This window comes from Rhinopithecus bieti, unplaced genomic scaffold, assembly GCF_001698545.2.
Source record: "Rhinopithecus bieti isolate Rb0 unplaced genomic scaffold, ASM169854v2 scaffold_13262, whole genome shotgun sequence".
Classification (NCBI taxonomy): Eukaryota; Metazoa; Chordata; class Mammalia; order Primates; family Cercopithecidae; genus Rhinopithecus; species Rhinopithecus bieti.
Genome location: NW_016808004.1, coordinates 4687546 through 4711183, shown reverse-complemented (window position 1 = coordinate 4711183; position 23638 = coordinate 4687546). Strand labels below are relative to the sequence as shown.

The 23638-nt window shown below is 46.5% G+C and overlaps 1 protein-coding gene across 1 annotated transcript in view; it reads left to right on the top strand.

Moving 5' to 3' along the window:
* Window positions 1-23638, top strand: part of ACAD9 (acyl-CoA dehydrogenase family member 9) — a 36899-nt gene that overhangs the window by 1475 nt on the left and 11786 nt on the right. Inside the window, exons 2-8 of the mRNA XM_017885026.1 lie at window positions 4124-4217; window positions 14928-15029; window positions 16950-17056; window positions 18083-18183; window positions 19679-19757; window positions 21313-21487; window positions 23106-23179. Coding sequence (XP_017740515.1) covers window positions 4124-4217; window positions 14928-15029; window positions 16950-17056; window positions 18083-18183; window positions 19679-19757; window positions 21313-21487; window positions 23106-23179 — 732 coding nt within the window. The remainder of the gene's footprint in view (window positions 1-4123; window positions 4218-14927; window positions 15030-16949; window positions 17057-18082; window positions 18184-19678; window positions 19758-21312; window positions 21488-23105; window positions 23180-23638) is intronic.

Sequence of the window (23638 nt, the reverse complement as noted above, 5' to 3'; positions counted from 1 at the left end):
TGTTTTTTGTATTTTTAGCAGAGATGGAGTTTCACCATGTTGGCAAAGCTGGTCTCGAACTCCTGACCTCAGGTGATCCGCCCGCCTCGGCTTTCCAAAGTGTTGGGATTACAGGCGTGAGCCACCGCTCCCGGCCGAGACTCAGTTCTTTCAGCCTTAAAATGGAAATAGTGTTGTGTCTCCTTCACAGAGGTGTTGTAGAGCCCCAGTGAGATAAATGGTGCATGGAGAGTCTTCTTAAACTGTAGAGTACTGTGCAGCAGAAGAGAGAACTGGGTTCAACATTTACTAGTCTTGTGACCTGGGAGCTGATGGTTTCACCTCCCTGTGCCTCAGTGCCTTCATCTACAAAATAGGAATAAACACATTTCTTGCTTTTTCCTTTGTGTTTTATTTTATCTTCTAAGGAAAGCAACAGTATACTTGCTGTTTCCTCGAGGTGCCCTGCTTTGAGCTTGGCTGAATGTTGGCTGATCCTCTATCACGGAAGTTATTCCCTGGCTTCTCTTTGGAACATTCCTCTGAGGTTGTCAGGCTGATCCCTTTATAGCAAGCAACCTTATTGATGCAGAAGCTAAGACTCAGACTAAAAGCAGTTTGCCCGGCTAGAAAGTGCAGAGCTATGTCTTTGACATATGAGAAACCCTTTTACCCAGGACCTGGGGCAGTGTGGTGCTCTTTCCTGGGATCTCCTGCTTTCCAGCAGCATGGTGAAGAAAGAACACAAATCTTTCAGATCTGTTTCTATCTTTAAACCTTTGGCACCACCTGCCCTGCCCTTACTCTCAGCTGTCAGCTTTGCTTCCCATTCCACTGGGAAAATCCATGCAGTCAGATGAGAACTTCACAGGCATAGTTACCCCCTCCCCCTGCATGTGCCCATATCATCTACATTCTGTTACTATGACTGAACTGTCTGCTTCTGGCAAAACCAATCTCTCATTAGACCCCAGGCCTTTTCACCTACTCAAGGGTAATTCTTTCCTTTCTTGGAATCATTAACTGTTCTCTCTACTGGATCTTGAGCCCTTACCATTCAGACGTTTGTCCCTAATGGCCATGGAAGTCAGTAGTGACCTCTCTGTTGTTAAATCGTGTGATCTGTTCTCAGACCTCATCCTACTTGACCCATCATTGGCATCTGACACTGTTCATTCTTCTACCCTGTTGACACACTTTCTTCTCTGGTTTCTGAATCACTATTCTCATCGTTCTCTAAATGTTCTAAATACTTCACTGACTGCTACTTCTCTGAGTCAATTGCTAGTTCTTTTTTAGCTCCTTTACTGCTAAACAATGACCAGTGTTTCCAACTAGCCAAGTTGGAATTTACTAAGACTGGGTCTGTGGATGTCTCTTTTCATCTACAACCATCTCCTGGGTGATCTTATTTAGTGTCCTGGCTTTAAATATCATCAATATCCTGATGCCTCAAATTTCTTTCTCCAGTTCAGATTTCTCCCTGAGCTCCAGATTCCTTTTGCTTTTTCAGAGTTGGGGCCTTCCTCTGTCACCCGGGCTGGAGTGCAGTGGTACCATCATAGCTCACTGCAACCTTGAACTCCTAGGCTCAAGAGATCCTCCCACCTCAGCATCCCCAGTAGCTGGGACTACAGGCACACCCTGCCACACCCAGCCAAGGTCCTTTTTTAAATCTACCTTGGTACTCAAAAGCTCTGCTGAGAGGTTTAACAGGCATTTGAGATTAATAGATCCAAAACTGAGTTCCTGGTTCCCACCCAATCCTGGTCCTTCCACCAACCTTCTTTTATCATAGATAATGGTGGCTCTGTTGTTCCACCTGTTCAGACAGAACACCTGGCATCACCTTGTACTCTTATTCTCCTAGTTCACGTCTTATTCCACAGAAGATCTGGTTTTCTCTACTTTGAGGTTCTTCAGAGTCTGACCACTTTTAGACCATTCTGCTACTACTTCGGATCAGGCCAATGTCATCTCTCACAGCCTTACTGGGATTAGAGCAGAAACATGGGATATGATGCTTAGAATCTCAGAACTGGAAAAGATCTTTCAGATTATGTAGGCCAGTGGTTGTCACCCTGCCCTCAGCTGGACCCAAGCTATTCATGGAGTGCCCCTGGAATTGCTGCAGGGATGGGTGGGAAGTTGAGTGGGTGGGATTTGGGTGACTGTTTTCCATATCAGCCGTCTCAGAACTGCTTGACTTCGTCTGTTTTACATATTTGGTTCCTGCACTAGATTTCTTTGAATAACAGGTTCCACTTTTTAAGATAATTTACAAACTGTTTATTGCAATTGAACTCTCCTCCCTTAAGGCACTGACCTGATTTGATAACATCAGAATCTTTCTCCCATGCCCCTGCAGTCTCTCCTATGTGACAGGTTTTCTGTGGTTGTACCTGAAGGCCAACTAGTTGCCAGGCTGTCTTATCTGGCCTGCCCACTGGTACCAGAATGATCTCTAACACAGCCCATGCACAAGACCCAAGTGGCAGTGAGCCTCTGTGTTCAGTGAAGGAGACTGAGCTTTGATCTAAAAGGCTGCAGAGTGATAGGGCCATCAACTTGTTTTTTTTTCTTTTTTTTTTCTTGAGACAGTCTTACTCTGTAGCCCAAGCTGGAGTGCAGTGGTGCAATCACAGCTCACTGCAGCCTCAACCTCCCCAGGCTCAGGGGATCCTCCCACCTCAGCCTCCTGAGTAGCTGGGACTATAGGTGTGTGTAGCCTTGCCCAGGCTGGTTTTGAACTCCTGGGCTTTAAGCAGTCCCCCTGCCTCAGCTTCCCAAAGGACTAGGATTACAGGCAGTAGCCACTGCGCCCAGCCAAGCTTGTTTTTTTCTTTTCTTTCTTTTTTTTTTTTTTTGAGACAGAATCTCGCTCTGTCACCCAGGCTGGTGTACAATGGTGCAATCTCAGCTTACTGCAACCTCCACCTCCCGGGTTCAAACGATTCTCCTGCCTCAGCCTCCTGAGTAGCTGGGATTACAGGTGCGCACTACCATGCCTGGGTAATTTTTGTATTTTTAGTAGAAATGGAGTTTCACCATGTTGGTCAGGCTGGTCTTGAACTCCTGACCTCGTGATCCGCCCACCTTGGCCTCCCAAAGTGCTGGGATTACAGGCGTGAGCCACCGTGACCGGCCTCCCAGCTTGTTTTTTTCGACACCACCTTCAGGGTGGTTTTGGAATGGACAGAGGCAGGGATTCCTTTAAGTTGGCTGTCACTTTTAGTTAGGGACTCACCTATAAGCCTGTGGTCCTGGGCCCAGAGAGGAGAAAGCAGTGGGAGCATATTGATACAGTAGAGAAATCTGTTGGCTGATTGGCTGTACAAGGTCCGAGGAGAAGGTTGAGGTCTCTGAAAGACTTCTCTAGAGACACTTAGTGAGAGGCGCCATGAGGACAGGTGTTGCTTGGGCCTATAGCTGTGACTCAGGACATCACTGCTCATCAACCTGAAGCCTACATCTACAGCTCGTGTCATGCTGGCAACTGAAGGGGTACCAGAGCCCAAAAGTCCAGAGGGGCTTGGTACAGGGAGCAGATGTCCATGAGCAGGAGAGACAGAGGCTATAGGGATCGATGAGACTTGGTAAGCACGACATGCTCTTCTCAGCGTAGCATCTTTGAGCTCACACAATAATTGATGTAGAATTGTCCATTTCAGTAAGGAGCTTCCACGTCCACTATCTTCCACAATTCTCACAAGGGCCTTGAGTAAATATTACCTGCATGTTATGCGTGAGGAGGAGGTAGTTTGGAGAACTGAAGGGATTTGGTGAAGGCCACATAATTAGTAAGCCTGAAATCAAGGACCAGACCGCCAGGCTTCTAAATGTTAGTCTTGGGCTGCATGTTTCATGGGACCATTATCATCCCTTGTACTGAGAAGGAAAGCTGATGAAAATCGGGAAGAACCTATTTGAACAGGGGAGGGAGATGGATGTGGGTGGTGGAGCCTCCACATAGTTCCTGTATCTCAAGAACCTTGCGAGGTTTGCTTTCCAGTTCCTTCAGTACGTCACGTCCCGCTGGCCAGGGTGGAGTAGAGCACATGTTTTTCCTTCCCTTTTAACTGATATTTCCATGATGGCAGCATAATAAAAATTAAATTTTTTAGCAAATATTTACTATTTTTAGAAAGAAGTTTTCCCATTTCCGGAAGTTAGCCAAGATGAACTTAATGAAATCAATCAGTTCTTGGGACCCGTGGAAAAATTCTTCACTGCAGAGGGTATGTATGGTTTTCTTTACCATTGCTGATTTCCACTGTAAGGGCGATTCAGTTGATATTTATATTAGAAGCGGCATACATAGGGGAAGTCTTCTTGAGGGAGAAATGGTTTCCACTCATCATAATTTGCTTTAGGTTTCATCCCTGTTGCCATTTAATTAAAAAACATCCAGTTAAATGCTTCTCATTGTATTTGTAGTGAAGGACCACTTTAAACATTTCCAAACTGTTCCAGGCCAACACTTCCATAAGTTATAATAAAAATGAATAACTAAAAAAATGAGATGGCAAAAAGCCAAGGCCACACACCATACAAGCCCCTGGAGCGTGTGCTGGTTGTTGTGGCAGTGTACAATTGCTCTTAGTGTTTCTTTTTTTTTTTTTGAGACGGAGTCTTGCTCTGTCGCCCGGGCTGGAGTGCAGTGGCCGGATCTCAGCTCACTGCAAGCTCCGCTTCCTGGGTTCATGCCATTCTCCTGCCTCAGCCTCCCGAGTAGCTGGGACTACAGGCGCCCGCCACCTCGCCCGGCTAGTTTTTTGTATTTTAGTAGAGACGGGGTTTCACCGTGTTAGCCAGGATGGTCTCGATCTCCTGACCTCGTGATCCGCCCGTCTCGGCCTCCCAAAGTGCTGGGATTACAGGCTTGAGCCACCACACCCGGCTGCTCTTAGTGTTTCTAAAGGTTGAGTTTCAATTTCTATACTTTGGTAATTGTAAACAAATAGTGATTTGTGGACCAGCGACAGTGTGGCACCTGCATGGTGAGGCAGCATTTGACCTCAGGTCCCTCTCTCAGAGCTGTTGGCCGGTCCTCCAGCCAGGGCCTTGGTGGAGAGTTCAGTGATGGTAGATGGACAGCAGCTCTTCCCTAACACTAGGATCCTGGAGAGCTTTTGTTTATGTGGATTTTAGCTGTCAATATTTGCCCTCTTAGGGATTATTTTATTTTTATTTTACTTTATTTTTTAAAGAAAGGGCCTAGCTGTGTTGCTCAGACTGGAGTGCAGTGGTACCATCTCATCTCACCACCACTTCCATCTTCCAGGCTCAAGCAATCCCCCGACTTCAGCCTCCTGAGTTGTTGGAACTACAAGTGTGCACCCCCATGCCCAGCTAATTTTTTTGTATTTTTCATAGAGACAGGTTCTCACTATATTGCCCAGGCTGGTCTTTACTCCTAGGCTAAAGTGATCCTCCCACCTTGGCCTACCAAAGGATTGGGATTACAGGTGTGAGCTACCATGCCTGGCCCCTCTTAGAAATTAAAACTGAGGGCCGGGCACGGTGGCTCAAGCCTGTAATCCCAGCACTTTGGGAGGCCGAGACGGGTGGATCACGAGGTCAGGAGATCGAGACCATCCTAGCTAACACGGTGAAACCCCGTCTCTACTAAAAAATACAAAAAACTAGCCGGGCGAGGTGGCGGGCGCCTGTAGTCCCAGCTACTCGGGACGCTGAGGCAGGAGAATGGCGTAAACCTGGGAGGCGGAGGTTGCAGTGGAGCTGAGATCTGGCCACTGCACTCCAGCCCGGGCGACAGAGCGAGACTCCGTCTCAAAAAAAAAAAAAAGAAAAGAAAAGAAATTAAAACCGAGAAATTTAAAATATACTGTGGGCCTGGGCATAGTGGCTCACGCCTGTAATCCCAGCACTTTTGGAGGTCAAGGTGGGCGGATCACCTGAGTTCTGGAGTTCGAGACCAGTGTAGCCAACATGGTGAAACCCTATCTCTACTAAAAATACAAAAAGTGGCCAGGCGTTGTGGCGTGGTGGCGGGTGCCTATAATCCCAGCTACTCAGGAGGCTGAAGCAGGCGAATTGCTTGAACCCAGGAGGTAGAGATTGTAGTGAGCCTAGATTGCGCCACTGCACTCCAGCCTGGGCGACAGAGCGTGACTTTGTCTAAAAAAATAAAATAGGCCGGGCGCGGTGGCTCAAGCCTGTAATCCCAGTACTTTGGGAGGCCGAGACGGGCGGATCACGAGGTCAGGAGATCGAGACCATCCTGGCTAACACGGTGAAACCCCGTCTCTACTAAAAAAAATACAAAAAACTAGCCGGGCGTGGTGGCGGGTGCCTGTAGTCCCAGCTACTTGGGAGGCTGAGGCAGGAGAATGGCGTGAACCCGGGAGGCGGAGCTTGCAGTGAGCTGAGATCCGGCCACTGTACTCCAGCCTGGGCGACAGAGCGAGACTCCGTCTCAAAAAAAAAAATAAAATAAAATAAAATATACTGTGTTCATTTGTTTAATAAATCCATTACATGTTAACATAAACAATATTTTTAATGAAAATATTTTGAAAATAATTAGGCCGGGCACAGTGGCTCATGCCTGTAATCCCAGCACTTAGGGAGACAACGGTGGACGATCACCTGAGGTCGGGAGTTCGATACCAGCCTGACCAACATGGAGAAACCCCGTCTCTACTAAAAATACAAAATTCGCCAGGCATGGTGGTGCATGCCTGTAATCCCAGCTACTCAGGAGACTGAGGTAGGAGAATCGCTTGAACCCGAGAGGCGGAGGTTGCCGTGAGCTGAGATTGTACCACTGCACTCCAGCCTGGGCAACAAAAGCAAAACTCCGTCTCAAAAAAAAAAAAAAAAGAAAAGAAAAGAAAAAAGTAATTCATGGAAAGAGTGGCATTGGTTGAAAGTCGTGCAAGTCCTTTTAATGTTTGGCTTATTAGAAGACAGCTGGATTCTCATACCTGTTTGTGCATGTAACCTCTGGAAAAGTCTGCTGTGCAGTCTTTTTTTTTTTTTTTTTAACTGTCTTTTTTTATAATCTTCACACATGCGTTTTTTTTGTTTGTTTCTAAGACAGTCTTGCCCTGTCACCCAGGCTGGAGTACAGTGGTATGAACTCAGCTCACTGCAACCTCTGCAGTTGAAGTGATTCTCATGCCTCAGCTTCCTGAGTAACTGGAATTACAGGCATGTGCCACCACGCCTGGCTAGTTTTTGTATTTTCAGTAGAGATGGGGTTTTACCATGTTGGCCAGGCTGGTCTTGAACTCCTGGCCTCAAATTATCTGCCTGTAATCCAACGTGCTGGGATTATAGGCATGAGCCACTGCACCTGGCCTGACACATGCATTTTTTTTTTTTTTCAGACAGAGTCTCACTCTGTTGCCAGGCTGGTCTTGAACTCCTGGCCTCAAATTATCTGCCTGTAATCCAACGTGCTGGGATTATAGGCATGAGCCACTGCACCTGGCCTGACACACGCATTTTTTTTTTTTTCAGACAGAGTCTCACTCTGTTGCCAGGCTGGAGTGCAATGGCATGGTCTCGGCTCACTGCAACCTCCACCTCCTGGGTTCAAGCGATTCTCCTGCCTCAGCCTCCCAAGTAGCTGGAATTACAGGCATGCACCACCATGCCCGACTAATTTTTGTATTTTTAGTAGAGACAGGGTTTCTCCATGTTGGCCAGGCTGGTCTCAAACTCCTGACCTCGTGATCCACCCCCCCCCCCCCTTGGCCTCCCAAAGTGCCGGGATTACAGGTGTGAGCCACGGCGCCCGGCCTGACACATGCATTTAAAGCAAGAAACACACACTTCCAGGACATAGGGCTCTGTCAGCAATAACTGTCATCTTCGTATTTGCAGAGATGTAAATATGCAAGAAACGAGCCGGGCATGGTGACTCACACTGGTAATCTTAGCACTGTGGAAAACTGAGCGGGGCAGACTGCTTGAGTCCCAGAGTTTGAGACCTGCCTGGGCAATGGAGCGAAACCCTGTCTCTACTAAAAATACAAAATATTAGCTGGGCGTGGTGGTGTGTGCCCATAGTCCCAGCTACTCAGAAGTCTGAGGTGGGAGAAGCACCCAAGCCTGGGAAGCCAAGGCTGTTGTGAGCTGTGTTCATGCCATTGCGCTCCAGCCTGGGAGACAGGAGTGAGACCCTGTCTCAAAAAAAAAAAAAACGAGAAACCACTGCAAACCAAACCCACTCCCTCTGACAGGAACAAATGTCTCTTGGAATAAATAGCAAATGCTGGAATAAAAGCTGTGTTCATTCAACTGCCATGATGTGAATTCAAAAAGGAAGTTAAATCCAAGGGCAAAGCAGAGAAAAGAACATACAAATATATACCTATTTCATGTATATTCAAAGAGGAGGATAATCACTGTGGACAAAGGGCCCTCTGGAACCACAGCTGTAGGCAGCTAGTGGTGCCACGGAAATAGAGGCATTGTTGGCTAGAAACAGAAAAATCACATCCTCCCACAACTGGCCTCTATCAAAACCAACCAGGACAGACAACCCTTCCCTAAAAGTAATGGCCGAGAATAAAAGCACAAATATTACTGGAAATCCAAGTAGCCTATTTTACTGCTTTGAGTAACTTACATGCAAATCTAAGAGATTTTTCTGAATCCTTGATCAAGTTTTATTCATGTAAAGCCCGTACATAAATTCTGGGGAACATGGTACTTTGGGCTCCATATTGGACTCTGAGCCAAAACGTTAGATACACTACACTGCACCCCACTGTACAGTCTTCGGAGAATTAGAATTTAAAAGCAAATAACATCTTAAAATAGTTTTAAGCCAGGTGTGGTGGCTCATGTCTGCAATCCCAGCACTTTGGGAGGCCAAGGCGAGCGGATCACTTGAGGTCAGGAGTTTGAGACCAGCCTGGTCAACATGGTGAAACCCTGTCTCTACTAAAAATATGAAAATTAACTGGGTGTGGTGGCACGCATCTGTAATCGCAGCTACTGGGGAGGCCGAGGCAGGAGAATTGCTAGAACCCAGGACGTGAAGGTTGTATTGAGCTGGCATCGCGCCACTGCACTTCAGCCTGGGTGACAGAGCGAGACTCCATCTCAAAAAATAAAAATAAAAAAACATAAAAAATAAACTAGTTTTGACCCTGTGGGACCCCCTAGAAGCAGCTCAGGTCCCCCAGAACCTCTTTGAGAAGTGCCAGATCGTCAGCTGTCATTACATTGCTTTGTTGTTGTTTGTTTCTTATTTCACACCTGGTGATCACAAAGTATATGTTGCTAGTTTTTTTTTTTTTTTTTTTTTTTTTGAGACGGAGTCTCGCTCTGTCACCCAGGCTGGAGTGCAGTGGCCAGATCTCAGCTCACTGCAAGCTCCGCCTCCCGGGTTCACGCCATTCTCCTGCCTCAGCCTCCCGAGTAGCTGGGACTACAGGCGCCGCCACCTCACCCGGCTAGTTTTTTGTATTTTAGTAGAGACGGGGTTTCACCGTGTTAGCCAGGATGGTCTCGATCTCCTGACCTCGTGATCCGCCCGTCTCGGCCTCCCAAAGTGCTGGGATTACAGGCTTGAGCCACCGCGCCCGGCCTATGTTGCTAGTTTTAAAAGTTGCTTATTTGTATATAAACAATTTATAATTTAGAAATACTTATTTCTGCTTTTTTTCCTAGTGGTTATCTTCCTGTTTGTATCTTTTTTAGTTCCCATGGTCTCTTGCTCTTTTATTTAAACTTTTCCTATGTGGTCTGTCAGGTTTTTTTTTTTTTTTCCAGGACTAATTAAGGTATAATTGATTTACAATAAATTGTACACACTGTCATGTATCACATAATGACGTTCAAGTCAATGGCAGGCCATATATACAATGGTAGTCCCATAAGATGATCAGACCATATTTGTACTGTACCTTTTCTATGTTTAGCTGTGTTCATATACACAAATACTTACCATTGTGTTACAGTTGCCTACAGTGTTCAGCACAGCAATATGCTGTATAGCTTTTTTTTTTTTTTTTTGAGACTGAGTCTCGCTCTGTCGCCCAGGCTGGAGTGCAGTGGCCGGATCTCAGCTCACTGCAAGCTCTGCCTCTCGGGTTTACGCCATTCTCCTGCCTCAGCCTCCCGAGTAGCTGGGACTACAGGCACCCGCCACCTCGCCTGGCTAGTTTTTTTGTGTTTTTCAGTAGAGACGGGGTTTCACCGTGTTAGCCAGGATGGTCTCGATCTCCTGACCTCGTGATCCGCCCGTCTCAGCCTCCCAAAGTGCTGGGATTACAGGCTTGAGCCACCGCGCCCGGCCTGTATAGCTTTTTTGTTTTTTGTTTTCCTTAAAAAAATAAAATAAGCCAGGTGGGGTGGCTCACGCTTGTAATCCCAGCACTTTGGGAGGCCAAGGTGGGTGGATCACCTGAGGTTAGGAGTTAGAGACCAGCCTGACTAACATGCAGAAACCCCCTCTCCACTAAAAATACAAAAAAATTAGCCAGGCGTGGTGGCGCATGCCTGTAATCCCAGCTACTTGGGAGGCTGAGGCAGGAGAATTGCTTAAACCTGGGAGGCAGAGGTTGCAGTGAGCCCAGGTCGCTCCATTGCACTCCAGCCTCGGCAACAAGAGCAAAACCCCGTCTCAAAAAAAAAAAAAAAAATTTACAGTGAGATGGAGTTTCACTGTGTTGCGCAGGCTGGTCTCCAACTCCTGGGCTCAAGCGATCATCCTGCCTCAGCTTTCCAAAGTGCTGGGATTATAGGCATGCGCCACCACGCATATATACAGGTTTGCAGCCTAGGAGCAATAAGCCATACCATATAGCCTAGGTGTATAGTAGGCTCTGCCACCTAGGGTGTGTAAGTCCATTCTGATGTTCATACAGGGAGAGAATCACCTGACACATGACTGTATTTAGGGAGTACCCCTCAGGAGCCGTCAGCACAACAAAGGAAGTCAACATTACCCGTCAGAGTTTCCTCATGCCTCTTTTATTTCCCCCAGTCCCCAGGCAACTGCTGATCTGTTTTCTCTCACTATAGATTAGTTTGTATTTTCTGGAATTATGTGTGATTTTGTCTGGCTTCTTTCTGTGTCATTTTGAATTTATCCATGGTACACGTATCAGTAGTAGTACTTCCTTTTTAATGCTGAGTCGTATTTCTTTCTATAGATATACCAAGATTTGTTTATCCATTTAATTATTCATTGACATGGGGTATATATCCATATTTTAGCTATCACCAAAAAAGTTGCCATAACCATACCTTTTTTTCCTCTTTTTCTTTTTTTAAGAGACAGGGTCTTTCTTTGTCTCCTGGGCTGGAGTACAGTAGTGTGATCATAGCTCACTGCAACCCTCCAGCTTCTGGGCTCAAAGCCATCCTCTGCCTCAGCCTCCCGCATAGCTGAGACTACAGGCACACACTACCATGCCCAGCTAATAATTCTTAAAAGTTTTTTGTAGAGATGGGGTCTCACTATGTTATTCAGGCTGGTCTCAGACTCCTGGGCTCAGGTGATCTTCCTACCTCAGCCTCTTAAAGTGTTAGGATTACAGGTATGAACCACCATGCCTGGCCTGTATTTTCCTTTTTTTGAGACGCCATCTCGAATCACTGCAACCTCCACCTCCTGGGTTCAAGTAATTCTTCTGCCTCAGCCTCCCGAGTAGCTGGGATTACAGGTGTGTGCCACCACGCCTGGCTAATTTTTGGTATTTTTAAGTAAAGAAGGGGCTTCACCATGTTGGCCAGACTGATCTCAAACTCCTGACCTCGGGTGATCTGCCTGCCTCGGCCTCCCAAAGTGCTTGGATTACAGGTGAGAGCCACCTCGCCCAGCCTGGCCTGTACTTTCTTTTAGAAACTTCATAGTTTCTAAACTATGACTGGACATGGTGGCTTAACGCCTGTAATCCCAGCACGTTGGGAGGCCAAGGCAAGCGGATCACGAGGTCAGGAGATCGAGACCATCTTGGCTAACATGATGAAACCCTGTCTCCACTGAAAATACAAAAAATTAGCCGGGCATGGTGGCAAGCACCTGTAGTCTCAGCTACTCTGGAGGCTGAGGCAGGAGAATGGTGTGAACCCGGGAAGCGGAGCTGGCAGTGAGCTGAGGTCGCGCCACTGCACTGCAGCCTGGGCGACAGAGCAAGACTCCATCTCAAAAAAATAGAAAGTTTATAGTTTTAATTCAGGTTTAGAACTATGATTCATTCAAAGTTAATTTGGAGTTTGTTGTGAGGTGAAGTTTGAGGAGGATTGTTTTGCTTATGGCTATCCAGTTCCATCAACATTTGTTGGAAAGATTATCTTTTCCCTATTGGATCGACTTGGCACCTTTATCAAAAATCAGTTGACCATTTATGTATGAGTTAATCTCTGAATTTTCTATTCTCTTCCACTGATCTATTTGTCCATCTTTATTCAGGTATTACATTGTCTTGTTTGCTGAGCTTTCTGTTAAGGCTTGGAACCAAGTAATGTTAGTTCTCCAACTTTATTCTTGTCTAAAGTTGGTTTGACTCTTGCAGGTCCTTTGCATTTCTTTTGCATCAGTTTAATAATCAGCTTTTCAAGTCTACAAAAAGGCCTACAAGTTTTTAAATGGTTGGCTTGGCCGGGCGCGGTGGCTCAAGCCTGTAATCCCCGCACTTTGGGAGGCCGAGACGGGCGAGTCATGAGGTCAGGAGATCGAGACCATCCTGGCGAACACGTTGAAACCCCGTCTCTACTAAAAAATACAAAAACTAGCCAGGCGAGGTGGTGGCGCCTGTAGTCCCAGCNTCACCCAGGCTGGAGTGCAGTGGCGTGATCTTGGCTCACCACAACCCCTGCCTCCTGGGTTCAAGTGATTCTCCTGCCTCAGCCTCCTGAGTAGCTGGGACTATAGGTGCACACCACCATGCCCGGCAAATTTTTATATTTTTTTAGTAGAGACAGGGTTTCACTATATTGGCCAGGCTGGTCTCGAACTCCTCCTGATCTAGTGATCCACCCGCCTCGGCCTCCTAAAGTGCTGGGATTATAGACTTGAGCCACTGTGCCTAGCCAGCAATTTTTAAAAATAGGAAAAAGGATCTTGTTACCCATGTAGTTGCTGATTCCAGGGCTCTTCGTGTCTCTTGTAGAGTCTCTTCCTGGCTTCATGTTGCTTCAGAAGAGATGTCTGCTTCCGTTCTTATCTTTGTTTGTTTGTACGTAGTGTTTCTTTCATCTCTGGCTGCTTTTCAGTGGTGTTAGGAAAATTGATTATCACATTTATTTATGTAGTTTTTTGCACATTTATTTTGCTTGGAGTTCTTTGAACTTCTTGGCTCTGTGTGTTTATACTGCTTACTGAATTTAGATAAACAGTTGTACACCCATACAGTGAATACTGAACAACACAAAGTAATGAAGTATTTATACATGAAAAAACATGGATGAATCTCTAAATCATGACCTGAGTTAAAGAAGCCAGGGTAAACAGATAGGTGCCATATGGATTCATTTATATAAAACTTGAAGATGCAAGCTGATCTATAGACAAAAGATTTGTGGTTGGCTGGGGGTGATGGACAGATGGATCGATCTCAAAGGGGCATAGAGACTTTTGATGGAAAAGGAAATGTTTTATTCTCAATTGTGATGTTTTCACTGACAAATATGCCAGAACTCAACAAATTATATATTGTAAATATGTGCAGATTATTCTTCGCCAATTATATATGTCAATAAAGTTGTTAAAGGATAAAAAAATGAAGGGTTTGGCCTGCACTTTTGGGAATCTGTAGTTCTCTTAGTGACCCATGTATACAAAAATTCTTAAGTGTAGGTTATGGTGTTTTTAACAATTTATAATACTGATGAAGTTTAATTAGCAATTCAGAAGTACACTTTAATTGACTTGATGCATACAAAAGTGTGCAGTTATAGGCCTAATACTGTTGATTGTTCAGTTTTGCTGCAGTGAATGTGAATTTTTGTTTTAGAGACGAGATCTCACTCTTGCTCAGGCTGAAGTGCGGTGGTGCCATCATAGCTTACTCAACCTCCCAGGTCGAGTGATCCTTCCACCTGAGCCTTCCAAGTAGCTGAGAGTACAGGCTGAATGTGAATGTTGAATGAATGAATGAATTGGTGTTAAACAGGCTAAACTGTCTCAGAACTGGTGGATTGTGCTGAAAGCAGTATGGCCTCTGACAGTGAGGTAAATCTTGGCCCAGATACTGCCATGAGGTGGCTATCTAGCTGAACATTTTAGTACAATTCTGAGAGTTGCATATTTATTCTCTCATTTCCTAGAATATACTAGCCAAAAAAAGTATGAGGTCTAGAAGGAGGAGGGAAAAAATGAAGTTTAACATGCCTATAGAAAAATTTACATGCCATGAATGTATACTTTGCTGCTGTTTTACACAGCAAAAGCACCCCTGTGACTAGCACCCAGATCAAGAAATAGACCACCACCTAGCTCTGGCAGCTTTTAACAGTTTAATTCTGGCCAGGCGTGGTGGCTCACACCTGTGATCCCAACACTTTGTGAAGCTGTGGTGGGAAGATTGCTTGAGTTCAGGAGTTCAGGACCAGCCTGGGTAACATGGCAAGACCTTGTTTCTACTACACACACAAAAAAAAAAAAATTAGCTGGGTGTGGTGATATGTACCTGTAGTCCCAGCTTCTTATGAGGCTGAGGCAGGAGGCTCACTTGAGCCTGGGAGATTGAGGTTCTATGAGCTATGATTGTGCCACTGCACTTCAGCCTGGGTGTCAGAGTGAGACCCTGTTTCTAAATAAATATATAAAAATAAATTTTTTCCTGGGCTAATTAAATAAAATTGAACACAGGCCAAATGACCATGACTACAGAATTTCTAGTTTTGAAAAAGTTTCTATTCTGGGATTATATATTATCAATATATAAACACTGTCCTGTTTACTTATATTTGTAGAAGCATAGCTTATATTTGTTTAATCAAGATTTTCCTCTTGGCAGTGGACTCCCGAAAAATTGACCAGGAAGGAAAAATCCCAGATGAAACTTTGGAGAAATTGAAGAGCCTGGGGCTTTTTGGGCTGCAAGTCCCAGAAGAATATGGTAAGTCAAGCAAACAAGCACCCAACCAGTTTAGCTCTTAAGAAAGCACTCTGAATTTGTCCATAAAAGGTCTAGTTGCTGGAATAGATGACACCTTCCGTCATGGGCTACATGGTAGGGGTGGACTGACTGAAGGACCTGTAGGGAGGAAGTGCTCTCGGGTCCTGGGCTTTTCATCCTAGCACAGAGGAATGAGGCATGTGGTCTGGCTGGCTGTAGAGTGCAAAGCACATCAAGGTGGGAGATTGGACCAGTGGGAACCTTTGAGCAGGGTCCTTTGTGCTATGGACTATCCCTGTAATTCTTTGAGCATCCTAGTGATGTTTTTAGCCCCCAAGTGACGGTTCTACCTTATTAGAGTTGGCCCAGTCACTACAACTTGCCTCCCTTATGCTTTTTCTCAAGTTGGTCACCTGAATTCTGCAGAGGTTAAAGGGACAGGCAAGCAGTGTGTGGAAGGCGAGGTAGAAAATGGTTCAGGCCGGGCGCGGTGTGTAATCCCCAAGCATTTGGAGGCCGAGACGGGCGGATCATGAGTCAGGAGATCGAGACCATCCTGGCTAACACCGTGGAAACCTCGCTCTACTAAAAAATACAAAAAAACCTACCGGGCGAGGTGGCGGGTGCCTGTAGTCCCAGCTAACTTGGAGGCGAGGCAGGAGATGTGGTAAACCCAAGGAGGCGGACCTTGCAGTGAGCGAGAACCGGCCACTGCACGCAGCCCCGGCGAAGAGCGGAGACCTCCGTCTCAAAAAAAAAAAAAAAAAAGAAAATGGTTCAAAGGGATAGACCACACACATGTGCCATTTGTGTTTACCCTCAGGCCTTTTGGATATAAAGTTATAAAGGCCAAGGATGCTGCTAAGCATCTGACAATCCACAGGACAGACCCCCACAACAGAAAACAATCCATTCCAAAATGTTACAGTGCCACAGTGGAGAAGCCTTGTCCTGGAGTCCTCTGGATACTGGGCAGTGGGACACACTATAGTTGTTGCATTTATGAAGACCTACAACTGTGATGGAAGATCCTCGCTATGTGTTAATTGATTTGATGTGTGTGTAGATATCTTCATATTTAAAGTATGTATCTACATATGCTTGTATGCCTAGGAAAAGTGTGGATGGAAGGATATACACAGAAATGCACTTTCTGAGGCACACGATTGTGAGCATTTTTTTTTCTTTTTTGTTTTTTGAGACAGAGTCTCACTCTGTCATCCAGGCTGTAGTGCAGTGGCATGATCATAGCCCACTGTAGCCCTGAAGTCCTCGGGCTCAAACAGTCCTCCTACCTAAGCCTCCCAAGTAGCTGGGACTTTTTTTTATTTTGTTGAGTTGGGGTCCTGCTACATTGCCCAGGATAGTTTTGAATTCTTGGAGCCAAGCAATCCTCCCACCTCAGCCTCCCAAAGTGCTGGGATTATAGGCGTGAGCCACTGTGCTCAGCCCTCAATTTTTGTTTACTTTGTACCTTTCTGTATTGTGATTTTTTTTTTTTTTTTTTTGAGACAGAGTCTCTGTTGCCCAGGCTAGAGTGCAGTGGTATGATCTTGGCTCGCTGCAACCTCCGCCTCCCAAGTTCAAGTGATTCTCATGCCTCAGTCTCCCGAGTAGCTGGGACCACAGGCACGCACCACCACACCCAGCTAATTTTTGTACTTTTAGTAGAGATGGGGTTTCTCCATGTTGGCCAGGCTGGTCTCAAACTCTTGACCTCAGGTGATCTGCCCACCTCAGCCTCCCAAAGTCTGGGATTACAGGTGTGAACCACCATGCCCAGCCCATATTGTGATTTTTTTTAAAAAATATGGTGATCTGGCATTACTTTATAATCAAAAGAAAAAAAAAAAAACAATGAAGACTTTATGGGGGGAGTCTGGGGCTGGGCTGTGACTGACGCTGGTCCATGTCTCCTAGGTGGCCTGGGCCTCTCCAACACCATGTACTCACGACTAGGGGAGATCATCAGCATGGATGGGTCCATCACTGTGACCCTGGCAGCACACCAGGCTATCGGCCTCAAGGTCAGGTGTCTAGGGATTCTCTGGTGCTCTCTGTAGGTCTTCTGGAGTCACATGGTAGCATAGAGGCCAGAGGCTTGCTCCCTCTGAATCAGGCCTGATAATCTGACGTGCAGCCCTGCCCTTCAGTTCCCTCACTCTGGCCACACCTCGTGGTGCTCAGTCCCCACACACTGCCCACATGCGCAGTGGCCCTTGGGTTGCATGTCCCTTCCTTTTGAATCTGCCTCCTGTCCCCATTGCCTTTGATCCACCCTTCAAGGCCCAGGTGGGGTGCTGCTGTGTTTGCCTTGGGCTGGAAGTGGTCTCCCCTCCTGAGCCCTCGTCCCTCAGCCTGAGCGTGCCTCCACTCTTTATGCAAGCCGCCTTCCCCCCACTGGTCTTGAGCACCTTAGGGCAGGCCCAGGGCCAACTGCCCTTACTGGCAATCTCATTACTCAGATTATTTCTGCTTAATGTTGACATCAAAGAGAGCTGAACGCACACCATGCTCGCCTCCCCCACCCCAGAGAGCACACGCATTCATGCAGATGTTTGATGAAGAAGGGGCCTGTCTGTGTGGCACTGGGAGGGCAGCAGGTGGGACAGCCCTGACATTGAGCACCTTCTTTAAGATAGGCTTGGTTCCAGTGCTCCTGTGTCTTCACATTTCATCATCCAGACCACCCTGCCAGTGGGTGGGAGTGGCCCAGTTTGTGGATGATAAGATGGAGGAGGCTTTCTTTGGAAAGGGATATCCTTTGCCCAAGACCACCAGTCTGGGAAATGAAGGAACTGATACAAAAGTTTTGGACACAGACTGCAAAGCACTGTGGGTCTCCGAGGCTCACAGCGCTGGCACATGGGCCCCTGACAGTCTCCTCAGCAGCCTGGCTCCCTGGGCTCTGCCTGTGGCCGCTTGCTCTGAGTTCTTGCTGTCTTCTCTTGCCTGAAGTAAATATTTGCCTCAGAAAGGAAATGTTTCACAAACACACCTCATGCGCTCCTTTCTCCCCACAGCTGAAATTAGTCTGTGTCTGTTTTGTTTAGGGGATCATCTTGGCCGGCACTGAGGAGCAGAAGGCCAAATACTTGCCTAAACTGGCGTCCGGGGAGCACATTGCAGCCTTCTGCCTCACGGAGCCAGCCAGGTCTGTCCCTGCACAAAATGTTATCCCTCAGCAGCTGTGACATTGCCCAAGATTCACTGGGGCAAAGGGATGTTGGTTTTGTTGAGTAGCTGACTTTTCCTTCTTTCCAAAATTTTGCAGAGAATCAACTCAGCAACTGTTCTTGCCATTCCTCTTACCTTGACCTTATTTCTCTGTCCCAGTGAGACTTGCAAGTGAGATACCATGCTTGACAGCACTTACTAAATAAATTTTTGTGGTTTATAACACACCTTGACGTACAATACAGTAATAACGTTCAGGCTTCAAAGCACCTTTCAGAATATGTAGCGTGGGTGGTACCGTTCCCACTTACACATTAGGAGCTGAGGTTCAGTGAGGCTGTGTGATCTGCTGGATGGAGCAGGGCTGCAGCAGGACTCGGGAATCCGATGATAAGTCCATCACCTGGACCATCCTCCATCCTGCTTCCCTGTGCGTGGGAACCTGGGAACAGCCATCCTTCCTGGGGTGCCCACAACTCATCCTCACAGGACCTCAGATGAGCCCATTGCAAGCACCCATTTCCATGTTTAACCCTAAGCCCAAGCTGTTTTCACTGCCGCTTTTTTACGTGATGTATTGAAGCAAAGGTCGGCTAAATCCAGCCTCCTGCCTGTTTTTTATAAATAAGTTTTGTTTGTTTGTTTTTGAGACAGGGTCTTGCTATGTCACCCAGGCTGGAGTGCAGTGGCACGATCTCATCTCACTGCAACCTCCGCCTTCAAGCAATTCTCTTCCCTCAGCCTCCCGAGTAGCTGGGATTATGGGCATGTGCCACCATGCCCAGCTAATTTTTGTATTTTTAGTAGAGATGAGGTTTCACCATGTTGGCCAGGTTGGCCTCGAACTCCTGACCTCAAGTGATCTACCTGCCTAAGCCTCCCAAAGTGCTGGGATTACAGGCATGAGCCGCCACGCCCAGTCCAGTTTTACTGGAACTTGCCCATTGTTTTACAAATTGTCTTCAGCTGTGTTCATGTTTTTTGTTTTTTTTTTTGAGATGTAGTCTCGCTCTGTCGCCAGGCTGGAGTGCAGTGACATGATCTCGGCTCACTGCAGCCTCCGCCTCCCGGCTTCAAGCGATTCTCCTGCCTCATCCTCCTGAGTAGCTGGGACTACAGGCATGCACCACCACACCCAGCTAATTTTGTATTTTAGTTGAGATGGGGTTTTACCATGTTGGCCAGGATGGTCTCAATCTCTTGACCTCGTGAACCACCTGCCTCAGCCTCCCAAAGTGCTGGGATTACAGGCGTGAACCACCATGCCTGGCCTCATGTTCTATTAATAACAACAGAGTTGAGGAGGTGAGACAGACATCCTGTAGCTTGTAAAGCTGAATATGTTATCTGACCCTTCATTTTAAAAGTTTGCTGACCTCTTAAAAGTACTAGAACCTCCATTTTCAGGCCCTCAAAAGCATTCATATTTATTCCCAGTATTCTCCCTTGACCACATCTTTCTGCATCTGCAGTGGGAGCGATGCAGCCTCGATCCAGAGCAGAGCCACGCTAAGTGAAGACAAGAAGCACTACATCCTCAATGGCTCCAAGGTAGGGCCCCTTCCCCATGGTCACGTCAGGATCTTAGTCACAACCTTCACTGCCACTGAGTGAGCACTCTCCACATACCAGGGATTATACCTGCTGCTGTAGCACTGACTGCCTTCTTGAGCTGCTTTTATGTGTTTGTTTTTAATTTTTTTTTAGTTTTTTAAAATTTGAGATGGAGTCTCTGTCACCTAGGCTGGAATGCAGTGGTGTGATCTCAGCTCACTGAAATCTCTGCCTCTCAGGTTCAAGTGATTCTCCTGCCTCAGCCTCCTTGGTAGCTGGGATTAGAGGTGTGCGTCACCATTCTTGGCTAATTTTTGTATTTTTAGTAGAGATGGAGTTTCACCATGTTGTCCAGGCAGGTCTTGAACTCCTGACTTCAAGTGATCCACCCACCTCGGCCTCCCAAAGTGCTGGGTTTACAGGCATGAGCCACCGTGCCCGGCCTGTAAACCCGAAAAATCTTTAAATTTTTTGTTTCACAAAATTTCAGACATGTTCTGTGTGCCTGGCTGGCCCCAACTCCGGCAGTCACCTGCTCATGGCCACTGTGCCTCTTCCAGCAGCATTGCTACCTCCAGATCGCATGGTAACAATCACAGCATGCCTCTCTAAAAGACAGGAGTTTTGTTTGTTTAAATAAAAACAAAGCTGTAATATCCTTATCACATTTTAAAAATTGATAATTTCTCTTTTCTTTTGAGACGGGATCCTCCTCTGTCACCCAGACTAGAGTGCAGTGGCATGATCTTGGCTTACTGCAGCCTCAACTTCCTGGGCTAAGGAGATTCTCCTACCTCAGCCTCCCAAGCAGCTGGGAGTACAGGCATGCAGCTAATTTTTTTTGTATTTTTTTTGGTAGAGATGGGTTTTCACCATGTTGCCCAGGTTGGTCTCAAACTCTGGGGCTCCAGCTATCTGCCCACCTCGACCTCCCAAAGTGCTGGGATTACAGGTGTGAGCGACTGTGCCCAGCTGATAATTTCTTACATCTATCAGCATTCAAATATCCCTGATTGCCTCATACCTTTTTTTGGTTTAATTATGTGCTTGAATTAAGATCCACACGAGTCCCATCTGTTGGCGGTTTGTTAAGGAGTCTGTTTCTGCCTCTGACTCCCTTTGTTTCCTTTCCTCCTCCTCACCACCCTCCTGCCTTCTCTTTTTTCATTTCTTTTTAGAATTAACAAATAAATGTTGTGTGTATTTAGATGTGCAACATGATGTTTTGATATATGTATACCTTAAGAAATGATTAAACCCTTTCTTTCTTGAAGAAATGCAGTTGTCTGGCGGTGGAACCTGAGCTGTTTGACAACTTTGGATGTTCTTTCCCCCCTCCACCTCCACCCTGGCCATCCATGTCCCTTGGGAAAATCCTTGCTCTGGGCCCACTGGGCTGAGCCCTGTCCTCTGTTCACTCATGCTTGGTTGGCTTCTGCAGAGCCAAGGACCCTGCATGTCTGGCCTGAGGTCTGACTGATCGACAAAGACAGAGCTGAGATGGGTCACATAGGGGTTTGGTTTTCTCCAAAGTCCTTCCTTCTGTCCTCAGGTCTGGATTACCAATGGAGGACTGGCCAATATTTTTACTGTGTTTGCAAAGACTGAGGTCGTTGATTCTGATGGATCAGTGAAAGACAAAATCACAGCATTCATAGTAGAAAGAGACTTTGGTGGAGTCACTAATGGGAAACCTGAAGATAAATTAGGCATTCGGGGCTCCAACAGTAAGTAGCTCGTGTGTGCATGTGTGTGTGTGTGTATGTGTGTAAGGGGGAGACTGGCCCTTGACTCTATCCAAATAGCAAGATAAAATGAGATTTAAATACTTTCAGTTTTTATTAAGCATTTTAAAAAGATCAAACTGCCGGGCGCGGTGGCTCAAGCCTGTAATCCCAGCACTTTGGGAGGCCAAGACAGGCGGATCACGAGGTCAGGAGATCGAGACCATCCTGGCTAACACGGTGAAACCCCGTCTCTACTAAAAAAAAATACAAAAAACTAGCCGGGCGAGGTGGTGGGCGCCTGTAGTCCCAGCTACTCCGGAGGCTGAGGCAGGAGAGTGGCGTGAACCTGGGAGGCGGAGCTTGCAGTGAGCTGAGATCCGGCCACTGCACTCCAGCCCGGGCGACAGGGCGAGACTCCATCTCAAAAAAAAAAAAAAAAAAAAAAAAAAAAAAGATCAAACTAAGAATGCCACATGGGCTTTGTCTTTGTACCCACAGCTGAGTGCTGCTCACTTGAAGACCTGCTGGTCATTCCCTGCTGTAGCTGCCCTAACGGACAGACCACCTTACCACCTTAGAGCTCAGCTTACAGTCCTCAGCCTTTAGTTGTCTCAGTCTGCAGTGCCTGGCAGCCTGCTTCAGGATGTGGGTTGGGTTCAGGTCCATCTAGGGGCTTGTTCTTAGAGCAGATCATAAGCACCTAAGGGGCCAAGCCAAGCCAAGCATTTTTTGTAGAGATGGGGTTTCACCATGTTGCCCAGACTTGTCTTGAACTCCTGAGCTCAGGCGGTCTACCTGCCTCAGTCTCCTAAAGTGCTAGGATTACAGGTGTGAGTTACTGTACCTGGCCACTTTTTTTTTTTTTTTTTAAATAGAGATGAGGTCTTGCTGTGTTGTCCAGGCTGGTCTCGAACTCCTGGGTTCAAATGATCTTCCTGCCTCTGCCTCCCAAAATGCTGGGATTATAGACATGAGCCACCATACCCGACTCTGAAAGCACATTTAAGTCCTCTGTTCATGTTGGCCTCATTCTAGTGGCCACAGGAAGTCACTTGGCCCTAGCAGGCAGGGAAAGGGAGGGAAGTCCATCCCTCCTTACAGTGGGAGAGTGCTACAGTTAGATTGCAGGGGTGTGATTGTGTTAGAGTTAAGAATTGAGACCAGTTGTCCCATTCTACCCTAAGGCTTTAGGAAATGCTGTTCTCTCCCTCACTTCGCTTGTTCTGGCTCTTTATATCCCTGGCTCTTTTCATTCTTAAACTTCTGCTAAATGTCACCTTAGAAAAGTCTGACATAGCCCTTAATAAAAGTATTATTATCCACCCCCTTGCCAGCCTCCATTTCTCTTTATCGTGATGCCCTATTCATTTCATCCATAGCACCGATCACAATGTTACATTGTTTTGTTTATAGCTTTTGTCTCCCTAATCAAAGTATGAGCTCCACAAAGATAGGAACTTTGTCTTTCTATACTGTCCTACCAAACATTGGATGGATGGATGGATGGATGGACGGACGGACGGACGGACGGACGGATGGTGGATGAATTGCCTGCTTGCAGGTCAAATGCAGAGTGGTTTGCATTATTAGATGAGATCTTAAATTTCATGTGTTTCAGCTTGTGAAGTCCATTTTGAAAACACCAAGGTACCTGTGGAAAACATCCTTGGAGAGGTCGGAGATGGGTTTAAGGTGAGTTGCCAGCCACAGCCCCTTGTGAGTACCAGGTAGTGTCATGAGTGCAGCTTGTTGGCTCCCAGCTTTTGCCCTGTCCCTGCTCGTAGCAGAGTAGCCTGTGCATGGCAGGTGACTTTGCATGGTTATCTGTTGGGAAATTGGCCAAATGGAGACTGGAAAATTGGCCGGCTCCTCAAAGAAGTGTATGGTAAGGATTGGGGATCTTCCTTCACGTCGCCTCGAGCGAAGGCTAGGATTCCCTTCTGCAGTGGGTGTGAGAAAGCAACCTGTGGGTTCTGGTGGATCTCAAGCTCTGTGTCCCACAACCCTGGTCTGCATCCCTGCCCTACTCTTTTCTTTTTGGACTAAGACTTACTATTTTTATTAAGAGATGATTCATATAACAAAGGACTCATCATTTTAAACCGTATCATTTCAGTGGTTTTTAGTATATTCACTATGTTGTTCAAATAT